Raw genomic sequence first — 13,125 nt, 5'->3', positions numbered from 1 at the left:
TTACGTAACATAAATCAATTACCAGAAGTAGTCACATTAAATTAAATTTTGGGAGTTTTAAAAAGGACTAAACAGTAGGAGATAAACTGAGATAAATAGATTTTTACTATTAATTGCCCATAAGTGTGAAATAAAGGAATAGGCTATCTTGACTAATTAGCAAAAATATTGCTTGTACTGTGTTTCATTGAACTCTTGTGAACTTTAAGATGTTAACAAATGTTCTGAGAAAAAAAGTATTCTATTGTCCCATAAATTTGTGAAATCCTAGATTAAACATAGGTTAGTAGTAATAGTAGTGAAAACGTCAGGTAGCTTTTATGAATCTCTTATTGTGTGCCAAGTATTGTCTATTACCATCTTTATTTTAGAGACGTGTACGCTGAGACATAAGGAGGTAGAGTAATGTGTGCCTAGCTCTCTTGGTTAGTAAGTGGCAGAGCCTGCTTTAGAATCCAATTTTCACCACACTGTTGAGCCCTTAGATGTTGAACTACATATACTGACACTCATACCTTTTAAATATGCTTGAGTGGTCTCAGTAGACTAATGTGTATTGCACATTTTCAAGAAAGGTTAAAGGATGCATCAATTCTCAAACTTACTTGACCAGGAAAAAAATACGGACATCTTTACTAAAAATCTCACAGGATGTTAGTGTTCCTGAGAAAAGGCTAAATATGGCAGTGATTCTTAAATCTAGCTGATCATTAGAATAATCTGAGATACTTTAGAATAATATAAGTTTAAATAATTTAAATCAGAATTTAAAAAGGAGACGTCAAGGAATCTGAATTTTTTCAGCATTCCTTCTTTTGGTGATCCTGACCATCAGACAGTTTAGGGATCGTACTTTGTTCTAATGTCATGAAACTAGAGATTTTTGCACACCCTATCCATTTCGCACACTCTATCCATTTCGCACACTCCATTCCTGCCATCTAGTGAGAGGTGGGAGTTTTCTGAATGAGAAAATCAAAAACACAGGTTCTTGGTTACTAAAATCACCAAAATATATGAGCGAGCACGGCTAATTTAGTTCCTTTCTACTTACTAGTGTAACGTAGTCTCAGTGAAAACAAGTAGGTGGTGTTTAATATAATATATTTTTATTTTATTTTGGCCTATATTGTTTGGTTTAATTACAGAATTTTTCAGCTTTAGACAAAGGAACCCTTTTTATCAGAACCTTTGCAAACTTAGTCTCATTTCACAAATTGTACTCGATTTGTATCAAAGAATGATTTTAGATGTGCCAATATTTTATTGTTCTTGTCTACTTGTAGCTCTGGGTTGTCATGGTGATAGGTCCTCATATCACATTTCTATAGACAATAGGCTGAAATAAATCATTGCATCCAACATATTTATTCAAAAATAAGATGCAAATGAGCTGGCATTTTCCTGTTAAACCTGAAAGTAGTAAAATGTAAGGAAAAAGACCACAGGAAAGTGCTATATTAATATTGCTCTTGCAAATAATGAGCTATGTCATTATGGTGTTATCATTAAGTTTGTTTTATCATCTCTAAAATAAAGGAGTTACACAAAAAGGTTTCAAAATTTTTTTTCAGATCTAAAATTCTATGGTCAGCTCTTAAAAGTAGGAATAACCTTGACTATAAGAAAGAAATCATAATGTCTGCCTTTTACAAACAGAAGAACATATATAAATTCAGATACTAGAAATACAATCTCAAGCCAATAAGTAACAATGGTAGTGAAAGGCCAATGTTAAAACAAAAATTATTTCAAAATCCTAACCAAATAATGTTATTAAAAAACTTTTGAGCCATTACAATTGCTAGTGATAATCTGAAAATGTAATGCTATAATTCTCAAATTTCCAATACTATTTATTCATCATGAGACATATGTGATGGCATTATTGTATCAATTCTTAAGGTAGGAAGATTAAAAGCATGTTGAGTTTTGTTCATGGCTTCATGACATAACAAGGAGAAAATTAAGAGTGGTGTTCAGTGCACTTTTATACATTTCAGGCAATTTTACACAGTCATAAAATAATGTCATCTGAAAACTTTTTCAGGAGAATGATTTTTCTTGTCATTTAAGTACTTTATTCACTCTTTCCATGATGTCATTAAATCCTTGCAAGGATGGCTTTATTGTGATCTGTTATAGGGCAAGCTGGAGGCAAGGAAATCAACAATGGAGGTATGTTAGACTAAAATTACTGATGCTAATCATTAGCGACAATAAAAGTCCAAACAACAGACTCTAAAATAAGCCAGTCCCCAATTAATAATGGCTATGGTGTGAGAAAGCAAACCCACTGAACACTTTGTTATTTGTTTCAAGCTCTTCCTGGAAATCTTGGCAAAGCACAGCTAAAAAATATACTAATAGGTTTTTCTTGTGCTATCCTTCATAAAACACACTGCCTGATGTATAAATAAACCTGCAGGAAAACAAAGCAAAACAAAAATGTGGTCAGGGCAATTAAGAAGGAGAAACAAAGGATTTACCTAATCTTAAAGTAGGATTTGCTTAAAACAAGAACACTTCCATTCCCTCCAATTTAATACACACACACATACACACACATAGATTAATGCATGTAAATTTAAATCTAGATTATATAGATTATAGATTAATATACAAAATTTTCATAAAATATGTAGGCCTGAGTTATGAAATAAGATACAGGAAACAGAAAAATTTATTGCTTGTTAATGTCATACCATTGACCAATTCTATATCTTGGTGTGCAAAAACATAACTAATAGGCAAATTTTTGACATATCTAAAACCTTCTCCAGTTGGAGTTAAATTTGGAAGGGAGATTACTGACTCTCTTTTCAGCTCCATCTTCTCACACTCTTGGTGAGTCATTAAGAAACTGGCAACGATGTCCATAAACTACTGGTGTCTGACCTCAAGTCTGAGGTAGTCACTAACAGTGACTAACTCCGCATATCTCACATGGCTGCAAATCAAACACTCATCTCCCCATGTGCACAGGGCATAGAAGCCCAGTCACAAATCTCCGTAGTCATATTTATCACACAGTTATCACCATTAACAGCAGCACCTTCCAGTATGAAGGACAGCAATAAATATTGGTGGGTAAGGAAGAAAAATTACTCCTATATACAACGAACCAAAGGGTCGTTGACTGTCAATTCTCTTAAAGTATAAAACAAGAGAATAATTTGGACTGAAAATGAGCTGTTTTGCCTCTTTGGGGATTAACTTGGAAGCCATTCTTAAAATTCTACTCCCTCATTTTAGAAAGTGTTAAATATGAAAAGGTTTACTCCCAATTATCAATGAAGTTTTTGGAAAAATAAATTATTTTTAAAATCTGATGTGTTTCTTAGATTTAGTGTACTTTTTTGAAATGAAAAAAAAAATGCCAAGTGAATACAATTTAATAAGAAAGTGTGCAATGAACTCTATAAATTAAAGTATTAATAAATTTGGTTTTTAATCTCTGAGATTAGTCAAAGATTATAAAAGTTAATAGAGGTTTGCTGGTTATTTTTGAAGATGGGAATCCTCTACTGAGATTATCTGCTTTGAACCTATTTGTTCTGCATGTTCAGGCTGAGCCTCAGATGGGTGGCAGGATGACTCAATCTCTGTTACTTTGTAGCACCTGGAAAGAAGCAGCCATTCTTCAACCTACTTAAAAGCCATTTTAATGTTAAAAGTCACAACTTGCTCTGCAAAACAGGAATTTATTTTTTAGAGTCAACAATTATGGAATTAGTCTTCTGAACATCTCAACAAAGATTCCCATTTGTCCTTGCTGCATAAAATTACGATGTTTTCTAGCATTTTCTTTGAGTGGTATCTTAAAAATGACTCTGGTGGAGTCACTACGCATTTGTTGAGAACTTGTAAACCCTCTTCTGGATAAAACTCTTTAATTACCCCACCCATATTATCAACGTTCCTCATGTCTCTGTATTAAAGTAAATACAACTTTCGCACCTCTGAGAGATGCTTCCTGTACTCTTCTGCCTTCTATAGACATCTTAGTTCCTGTACCATTCATAGAAACCGGTGCAATGGCAGGTGGTTGGGTGCAGTGAATTGTGTTTTGCAAGGTGTCATCTATTAGTCCCCTCACCTGAGCTTTCTCTACAGCCTCCATTGTTTCCCTGTTCTTTTGTAGATCTGGTCCTCAACTCCTAGAACATGTTGCCTTCCATTCTTTCTACATGTTAAAAAAGAGACCAACCAGACATCAAACAAACCTCCCAACCCTAAATTCAAAAGACTTTTCTACTCAAATATTTTTACAGATTTAATGTTACAATGTTGGACGTTAACGACGGGGGCACAGATTAATGAGAGAGTTGGAAAATCTGTCTCCACGTGAATATATCCATTAAACAGCAAGTCATTTCTAAACCTAAACTGTCATCAGTATTTTTTATGGGTGTGATGATTTGTCAAAATACTCCAAGTGTTTGATTTTCTGTTCTCATTGCTTCTTTCTTCAAGATCTAAATATTAAATACAAAATTCCGGACAAAAACTAGGCAGCTTACCACAGCATAAAAACATGCTTTTTTGTTCTTTTGTTTTTTTTAAAAAAGCAACAGTGTACACACAAAATATGCTACATGAGAAAATATTCACACTGAACCTCTCAAATACAAAACTCAGAAACCTGATCAACTGTCTTTGGCAAGTAGTGGGAAAAGCACAAAGTCTGTGTCAGCAGGAAAAGGAAGATCTTGGGCAATTTCAAATCTTGAATTAGGGACATGGGTATTGACTACAGAAAATCACTTTAAAATAAAACAGGCTATGCAAAAGCTGAAAGAAGAGCTCTTTCAGCTGCATATAATATAACCTTCAGTGTATGACCTAAAACTAAATCAGTACAAGTTTTAAAGTATAAAAAAAATCCCAAAAGGCTAATTCTAGCAGAATCAGAGTTATAAAAATACTGAGCAAAATAAGAAATTATTTCTGCCTTTGGGAAACTCAGCATGAGATAGTTAAGTACAGAGCCATGGCTGTTAGAGCCTACATTTCTAACCAACTTTTTTGTAGGATATGCTGTGATAATTTATTATTTATATGGTTTATTTCTTAAAAAGTAGGTTCCAGTGTCATATTGTCTGGGTACACATAAAAGAAAGATGAGAGAACCTACTACACTGTGACCTTTATCTTAATGCAATATTATCAGAACACTGGAGAATTTAGAGTTTTCAAAGAGTAGAGAGAAATCCATTTTCAAAGCTTGCCTCAGTAAATAGAAAAAAAAAATCCACAACCTTCATAAATAAGATTATTCTTCCCATCAGGTAATACATGTGGATTCATTTACATTTGATTCTGGGGTTCAGAAAAGATTGAAGTGTGACATTTGTTTTGCAACTGTATATGGTGAGACAGCGCCAACAGAACACTGGGAGGTCACTGGAACACTGGGATGGAGATAGAACCCCAAATAAGCCTTGGTTATAAAGGGGTTGGGAGAGGGACTAGAAAGTAGAAGCAGGATGGAAATAGGCACCCAATTAGGGAACAATTTGTGTCATCTTTAGCTTCCCAAGGAGCGTTCCTTATCTGAACTTTGAGTGTTTCTTTAACTGGTTAAAATTAAGAGATCAACACATGAGCAGAAACTAAGTCATTTTAAAGGAACTCTAATTAACTTCTTTTATTCTGTAGATTCAGTTATAATCTGGCTCATGATGCCAGCCACCAAATAGGTACTGAATGCCTGTTGTGTGGCTCACATGGTGCTAGGGGGTGGGAATAGAGGAGAAAAAGGAAAACACTGTCCCTGTCCTCAAAGGGTTCACTGTCTCATGGAAAAGACAGGTGGCTTTACATTTTATGTATTATTGCAGTGTGGTTGAGGCAGTACAGGTGGTGAAGAGCTTAGATTCTGCAGCCAGGCTGCTTGGGTTGGAATCCCAGTTCTTCAACTTTCCAGCTGTATGATCTTGGGCAAGCTACTCACACTCTGGTTCTTCAGTTTTCTTATCTGTAAAACAGTGCTAATAAAAAGTATAATTCTTACAGTGTTATTACTAAATGAAATGTGCTACAATACACACAAAGCTCTTAACAGTGTCTGACTACAATTGCTGTTCATACTATAATGGGGTGTGCAGCATGCTGGAGGAAAATGTGGAAGAGGAGATCCACCCTGGGACACAGAGATAGGACAGACAGAGAGGGCTGTCCAGTTGAGATGAGATTCAAATGGAGTCTTGAAGTACTCAAGCAGGATTTATACAAGAGAGAAATGTTGAAAAAGTGTTCCACGCTGAGACAGCATGTGAAAACACACAGGGAAGAGAAGTCACTGAGAATTTGAGGTATTTGGAGAGGTCAATGAGTAGAATCTAGACTATACTATGGAATTTAAATTTTATCCTGAAAACTGTCCTGAATGTCTGTCCTTATGTATGTTGGTCATCTCTCTCTCTCTTTCTCTCTCTGTCTATTTTTTTTTTTTTGCAATAGTATCCCCCTCCCTCACCGTTAATTTCTCTTCACCTCTACTCAATTCCATACTTGGATACAAGCAATCACTGTTTTAAAATCTTATTTAACTAGGTCATCTCATGCACAATAACCTGCATTTTATTCCCTGTTGGTCTTTAGAGTGAATCTAACTATTTGGGCCCAGTATTCAAGACCTTCACATCTACTGTCCACCAAAACATATCCAAATTTACCTTTTTCTTACTAGGACAGCATTTTAGTAGGATATGACTTCCAATTATTCCTCTACCCCTGCTCTCTTTGCGGATTCTATCCATTCCAATCTCTGATTTTGCTCCAGCAGTTTCCTCTTTGGAAATTTAATCTTCCCAGATCAATTTCAATGACTTTTTGAAGAATAAGGTCAACTTTGGCCAATCTGAGGAAAAAGACATGCTTGACCAGGCCTCATACCATGTCAATAAGCTTCTGACATCAAAATTCCTTGGGAATTATATTGGGATTTCACAATCATATATTTAACTTTCGACTGTTTTCCCCCCTCCTCTCTCTCTACATTGATCATGCCTTCCTTGTGTGCAGAGACTGCTTTCTAGATATCTACTTTCCAGTGTAAGTATACCTACAGTATCTAGTGCACTAATCAGTCTGAAAAATGCTTATTGGATGAATATATTATATGCAAAGAATATCTCATAATAGAACCTCCTTAATAACATATCAAGATTATGTATGAAAATTCCATACATCTTTAAAAATTAGTTACTTGTTCCTTGCAAGCCCAGTTGGAAGAGAATCAAGATGACAGTTATGGACAATGTTTACTTAGATATAGTTCATAGGGATAAGAAGAGCATTCTAAAAAGGTGTTAAATTTTTTATTTAAAAGGCTTTTAGAGTTGAGCTTCCATTATAAAATGTGGGCAAAGACATAGAGGAATTAAGAAATTAGAGTAAATTCTTGGATATTAGAGTTTAGAAGGAGGGGAACAACCATGCATTCAATACCTAATGTGCACCAGTCATCGTAAGGCTAATGACTTTACATGAACTATATTTCATTAAATATTTCCAACATCTCCTCCCAAGGGAGGTAAAATTATTATGATGATATTTTATAGTCAATACCACTGTGACTCAAAAATTTTAAGAACTCCACCCAAGTGATGAATTTGTGACTTGAATCCAGGTTTATCTGCTTTGAGACGTTGTAAAGACTTTATTGTTAGAAAGTTTCAATTCCTCATTTTAACAAGTTTGCCCTAGATATTTCTAAAGTTCTTCATAACTTTAAATTCTTGTGAAAGAGTAGCATGTATTTTTTCTAAAATCACATTTAAAAATCTCATGGCTTAGAGAGTCAGGTAGAAAAGCTGAGCACATCAACAGTTAAGTATTAGGGAGGAATATAGTAGGAATTAATTAGATTGCAGTGAAAAATTATCATTCCTAAATTATAGGGGTGCAAAAATTATAAACTATTTCCTTCTATTTATTTATTTTTTTTACATAGCAACATAGTTATTACCTTTATAATGAAATATATCTAATAAATAAAGGAAAAACTATAGCATTTTTAGTGGTGAGTTGGCTAAGTTCAAATAATCAGATGATCTGTTTTCTCTTTTATTACATACTAATTACCAAATTATATAAATATCACAAACTTTATTCGATGTAGTTTTCTGTTTGGGCTAGGTTATGGGATGCTGTTCCTACAATACCATTTTGCATTCTGCTCTAGATTTTAAAAAAGAGTGACATGATTCTAGAACCATGTCTAGACTCAACTAATGTATTGAGTACTTGTATTTACTTTCATTAACCTGAAAGTAAAAATAGATAATGTCAAAGCATATACAATATTTTAAAGACCATAAAGCCATTAATAAATGTATTATACTCTCAAGTAATATTTGATGTCAATAATGATAATTTTACTAGACTCTCAAGCTTTTTTCTTTTCAATATTGTACAACAAAATATTACAGTACATGAAAGAGAAAAGTTTGGAATAACTTTATTAAAGTTGAATATAGTAATTATAATAAAATTTCCCTTATGTCCTAAGGAATCTAGTTAAAATGACTTGGTAATTTTGAGTAAATTAGAACTGTTTTGAACCCATAACTTGGAATTAACTGAGTGCAGTGAAATGCCAATACATGTAATACTCTAGTGATAATCAGTTGAAACCTTTCTTTACACATGTTAACTTCTAGTACCATTTGACTCTTGTGCAGGGAGAAGTTGAGACAATGCTAATAACTGAAACTTCTTCTCTCAAACATAAAGAGTCACACTGAAGACTAGCTATATCTTCTTTTGCCTATAAGGTTCTGAGAACCTTGTCATCAGTCTTGGTCAGATGAAATAAGAAACTTTTATATCAAGCCATCAGTATGACAGACACTCCAAGGTACAAACTGCCATTATATTTAAAGAGGACATTTTTTATGTATTAATTCATATCCTCAGGGTTCAGATCTGACTTGTAGGATATCCTAAGTAAAACTAATCTTCAGAGAAAAGAGACTCCAAGAAGTGATAAACAACGAACTTTACGTTACTGAAAAATATGACACGAGCGTAAAAGAAAAACCAAGAAATATCATGTAGTCTGAAAAAAATTAGTCTTATTTTGTTTTTAAATACCCTTTACAATGAACTATGATAAAAGTTTGGTTCTCTGTGGGGTCTTGTAAGCAAAAAAAAAAAAAAAAAAAAAAAAAATCAGTGAGCAGAGGACAGAATAGGGACCCTGATCTACAACAAGTAGGCCCAATGCATTTTCTTAACATGAAGATCACAGCTCAGAAGGGTGTCTCTGTAGCAAATGCATTCCCCAAAACTGAACAAATACTTCTAGAGTTAAATAGCTCTAAATACAGGCCAATGAGCCACACACACAAAAACTACTAAAATTTAAAAATTAATTTAATAGACACACAGCCTGCAAACAAAATTTTTTCCTTCAGAAACATATTTTGTGATAACATTGAAGAAAATGTTTATGGGCAAAAAAATAAAAGATGCTGAGCATGCCCCAAATACTTCTGAAAAAAAAAGGTTATAGTGACACTCTGCAGATACTGATAAACAAACCAATTGGCCGTTTGTTGACCACAGTGCTACTTATAGTAACTAGAATCATATTGTTGTAAATTAAAGGGAAATTTAAAAAAAATCTTCCAACTTTGATTGTAATGTAGCAATCTACTAAGCATATGGTGTAAAAAATTAGTATTCAATAAATATGGAGGGTAACTCATACCTTAAATTCCTCCAAGATTTTGTAATTTTTCCCATGATATTCACAAAAGTTTTTCACTTCTTTGCACTCAGGACAGCATCCATTGTGTTCCACTTTAGTACACTTTGGGTGAATTTTAGGGCATTCTGGCTGGTCACAAACAGGTCCATCTAGAGCACAGACACAGGGACAGTTGGAATGCCCTGGGAAAAATCGTTCTCCCAGCTTGTATACAAAGCCGCTGTCATCCACACACCCTTTCCCTCGATAGTCATCAAAGATCAGATTGTCATTACTGGAGATCTGGTCACCTTCATCAGCAGGATAGTCTTCATGACTGATGGCAGCAGAGGTGACCAATCCAGGGATGACCAACAGCAGTATGCAAGCTTCATGAATATGAAGAGCCATCCCCCTCCTCAAAGACTTCTGGATGTGCTCCTAATATTATATATACTCAGCTCCTTCCATGGGAATACAAGAGGGGTGGGCTGGAAACAAATATTTAAAAAGAATAATTTGACATATTTAAAGAGAATATAGATTCATTTAAGCCCATGCACTTAAACTGGGAACAATTTGGCAGATAGTAAGACCTCAAATAGACTAAGTTCATGCAACTATCTATACTTTATTGTGAAGTTTGGACAGTTGTTCCTTGGCAATGTATACACTAAATTTGTTCTACATGGAGTTATTTTACATAGGAACCTTCAGCTTAAATTCACCTTCTGAATTTCAAAGGTCTGGCTTTGCCTAAATTGTAAGAAGTGGTTGTACTGAGCCTCAAAGTGATGATAAGTAGCTATTTACAAGTAACTCACCAATATTTGAACTCACATTCTGTATTATTCTTTAAACTGGACTAGTCAGTGATAGAACATATACATGTTATAATCATTTGTGTCAAAACTCAAGAGTTTAGTGAGACAAAAATCTAATTCTAAAAGAAAGGGAATAAACCAACAGTTGAATGTAAATTGTAATTGGGATGGAGCAAGTATAAGGGCTTTTCCACTTATTTATGCCCATAATTGGAGAACTAGAATGATCTCAACATGAGTTACTTGATTCAGTGAACAAGGATATGGATTTTAGAACATAGCTAATTATAAAAATGTAACTACTTGACAGTGAATAAGAAAGAAAATTTAAAATAATAAACAATACAAGAGAAGCCCATGTATTGAAAAGGATTTGTTAAAAAGCAAATTTATTTGTATTATTGTCCACATCTTTATTTTACTAAAGAGGTAAGCTTCTAGTGGGCAGGAAAGATATATCTATGAATTTTTTTTTTGCAGCAACTTGAATCTAGTATTTATGTAATATTATTTGAATTAATTACTTTGATATAATATAAATAACATTCACAAGCCTTGAGAACATTAACTCTTTTGAAATGCTAAAAATATTTGCATTTAGGCAATTCGCATGAAGATGCCAGTGTAAAACTGTTTGTGGAAGTTTCTTAAAATGGTAATGAGGAATTGCCATTCACAGAAAATATGCCTAATTAATTTGGTGACATTGACTGTTGTAAACTTCAGTTAGTATTAGTGCTTGGTGTGAAGTGTTGGTAGTGGGTTCTTATTTAAATGTTTAGAGCAATTCACACAAAGGCTCTGGGAAAACTGTGACTTTAAGGAATAATAAATAAGAAAAAATGTTGTGAAATACTACATTTGTCTTTTTAAATGCTATTGGTTTTATGCCAATATCACTAAGATTGTACATGGGACATTTGAGATCATTTATGAATGTCATTCACTGGTTTATTTCAGATTATATTAAGAGCAATGTTAAATCATCTATTTTTTAGCCTAACATACACAAATGATAATTTTAAAAAAGACAATGATATTAGGAAACTTCACAAAGTGTTATATTTTCACTCTAAGTTATACATGCAAATTCTAGCAATAGTAAAATGGAAGGTAGTATATCCATGCCCTCTTTCCAGAGAAAACTGATATTAGAATTCCTCTGATATTCTCGGATATTAGAATTCCCTTTCAGTAGGTAATGATAAAGGAGATGAATTTCTTTTAAAATATGTCAAAAATAATGAGTCATGACAGAACCAGAAAATGCAAACCTATAATTCTACTTGTGAAGCTGGAGCCTCCCTTTGACAAAGCATTTTTTTCTCTTAAATTACTACAGAGGCCACAAACATAACAGAAGCTTCTAAAAAATCATAAATATAATTTACTGATTAAAGCATGCATTTACACATCTCTCACATAATTACAAAGTTTATCTTGGAAGAAAAGAGAGCTACTGTGCTTCCTTATAATATTCCAGCAGTATCTGTCAATACATGCAAGATAAGCCATATAAAAAGACACATATGATTCTGCTCCTAAAAGACATAGACAGAAAATGATCTCTTTATAAGCTACAGGTAGGCATCAATGTGTCAGGTTATGATAGATGTAAACATAAAGGTAAAAAATAGGAGTGTAATACCCACTTTATATAAATGTTAAGTATGCTTTTATTATATAAAATATATTTTAAAATATGCATGGAGAAAATAAGATTTTCTTTTTAACACAAAGTTTTTTTAGGCTTTTTTTTTTTTTAAAGCAGCCTTCTTCATAATTGAGTTGCTCTAGTGCCGTTTAAGATACTATTTATTTACGAGAACAGAGAAATCAAATAAAATGTTTATCTGACGATTTTAAATAAGAAAGCAAACATGGCTAAACTGAAGATCACTTTCCAGCTAAACTTTCCCCCCTCCCCATATTGCTACATGTGATTGAAAATGACTGCATCTATTTTTTTTGAGAAAACAAACATAACTCATGCCATAAGATACACTTACCTAATCACTCTGGAGGTTAATGGTTGTGGTAAGGGTCACAGACCAATATGAACTAAAAGGTCAGGTACGTTTTAGAAAGCAGTTCCTTTTCAATCCCCCCAAAATACATTTTCAGGCATAAATTAAAGGCAATCCATTATCTCCACCTCCCATTTCAAAGCAGTCAAGAAGCAGTCTCCCGCCCTTCCAGAGAGAAACACAGCAGACACACATAAGAAATCTGCTTCGGACCTGTCTTCAGAATTCAAAGCAAGAAGCAATGCTGGTCCTGTAGAAATCCAGACCCGAGTAGCAGAATCATGTTGAACTTATTTTTAGCATTTTCTTAGATCCTTCTATGAAATTTCCCGGCTGATTACGCCTCCTCCACACATGAGTTCACTTACACAGTACGGCAGTAGAGGTGATTTGGCTAGGCTCTGAGGATCACAAACAGCAACAGCATGCTGTAGCTAAAGCCGCTCCGCCGGCAATACCGTCAGCATCGTCCACAATATGTTGCTTGAATCCCCTCTTACATAGCGGAAAATGCTAACTGTGGACGTGAAGGAAAGGAGCAACTTTAGCTGGGTTTCTGCATCAGGGAGAGCAG

The 13,125-nt window shown here is 34.0% G+C and overlaps 1 protein-coding gene across 1 annotated transcript in view; it reads right to left on the bottom strand.

Moving 5' to 3' along the window:
• VWC2L (von Willebrand factor C domain containing 2 like) overlaps window positions 1-10,111 on the bottom strand; it is a 148,582-nt gene extending 138,471 nt beyond the window's left edge. Inside the window, exon 1 of the mRNA XM_063086130.1 lies at window positions 9,722-10,111. Within this exon, the coding sequence (XP_062942200.1) occupies window positions 9,722-10,111 (390 nt within the window). The remainder of the gene's footprint in view (window positions 1-9,721) is intronic.
• Window positions 10,112-13,125: the final 3,014 nt, after the last annotated feature.

The sequence above is a fragment of the Cynocephalus volans genome, chromosome 1 (assembly GCF_027409185.1).
Source record: "Cynocephalus volans isolate mCynVol1 chromosome 1, mCynVol1.pri, whole genome shotgun sequence".
Lineage (NCBI taxonomy): Eukaryota > Metazoa > Chordata > Mammalia > Dermoptera > Cynocephalidae > Cynocephalus > Cynocephalus volans.
This window is presented reverse-complemented; position numbering and strand designations above follow the sequence as displayed.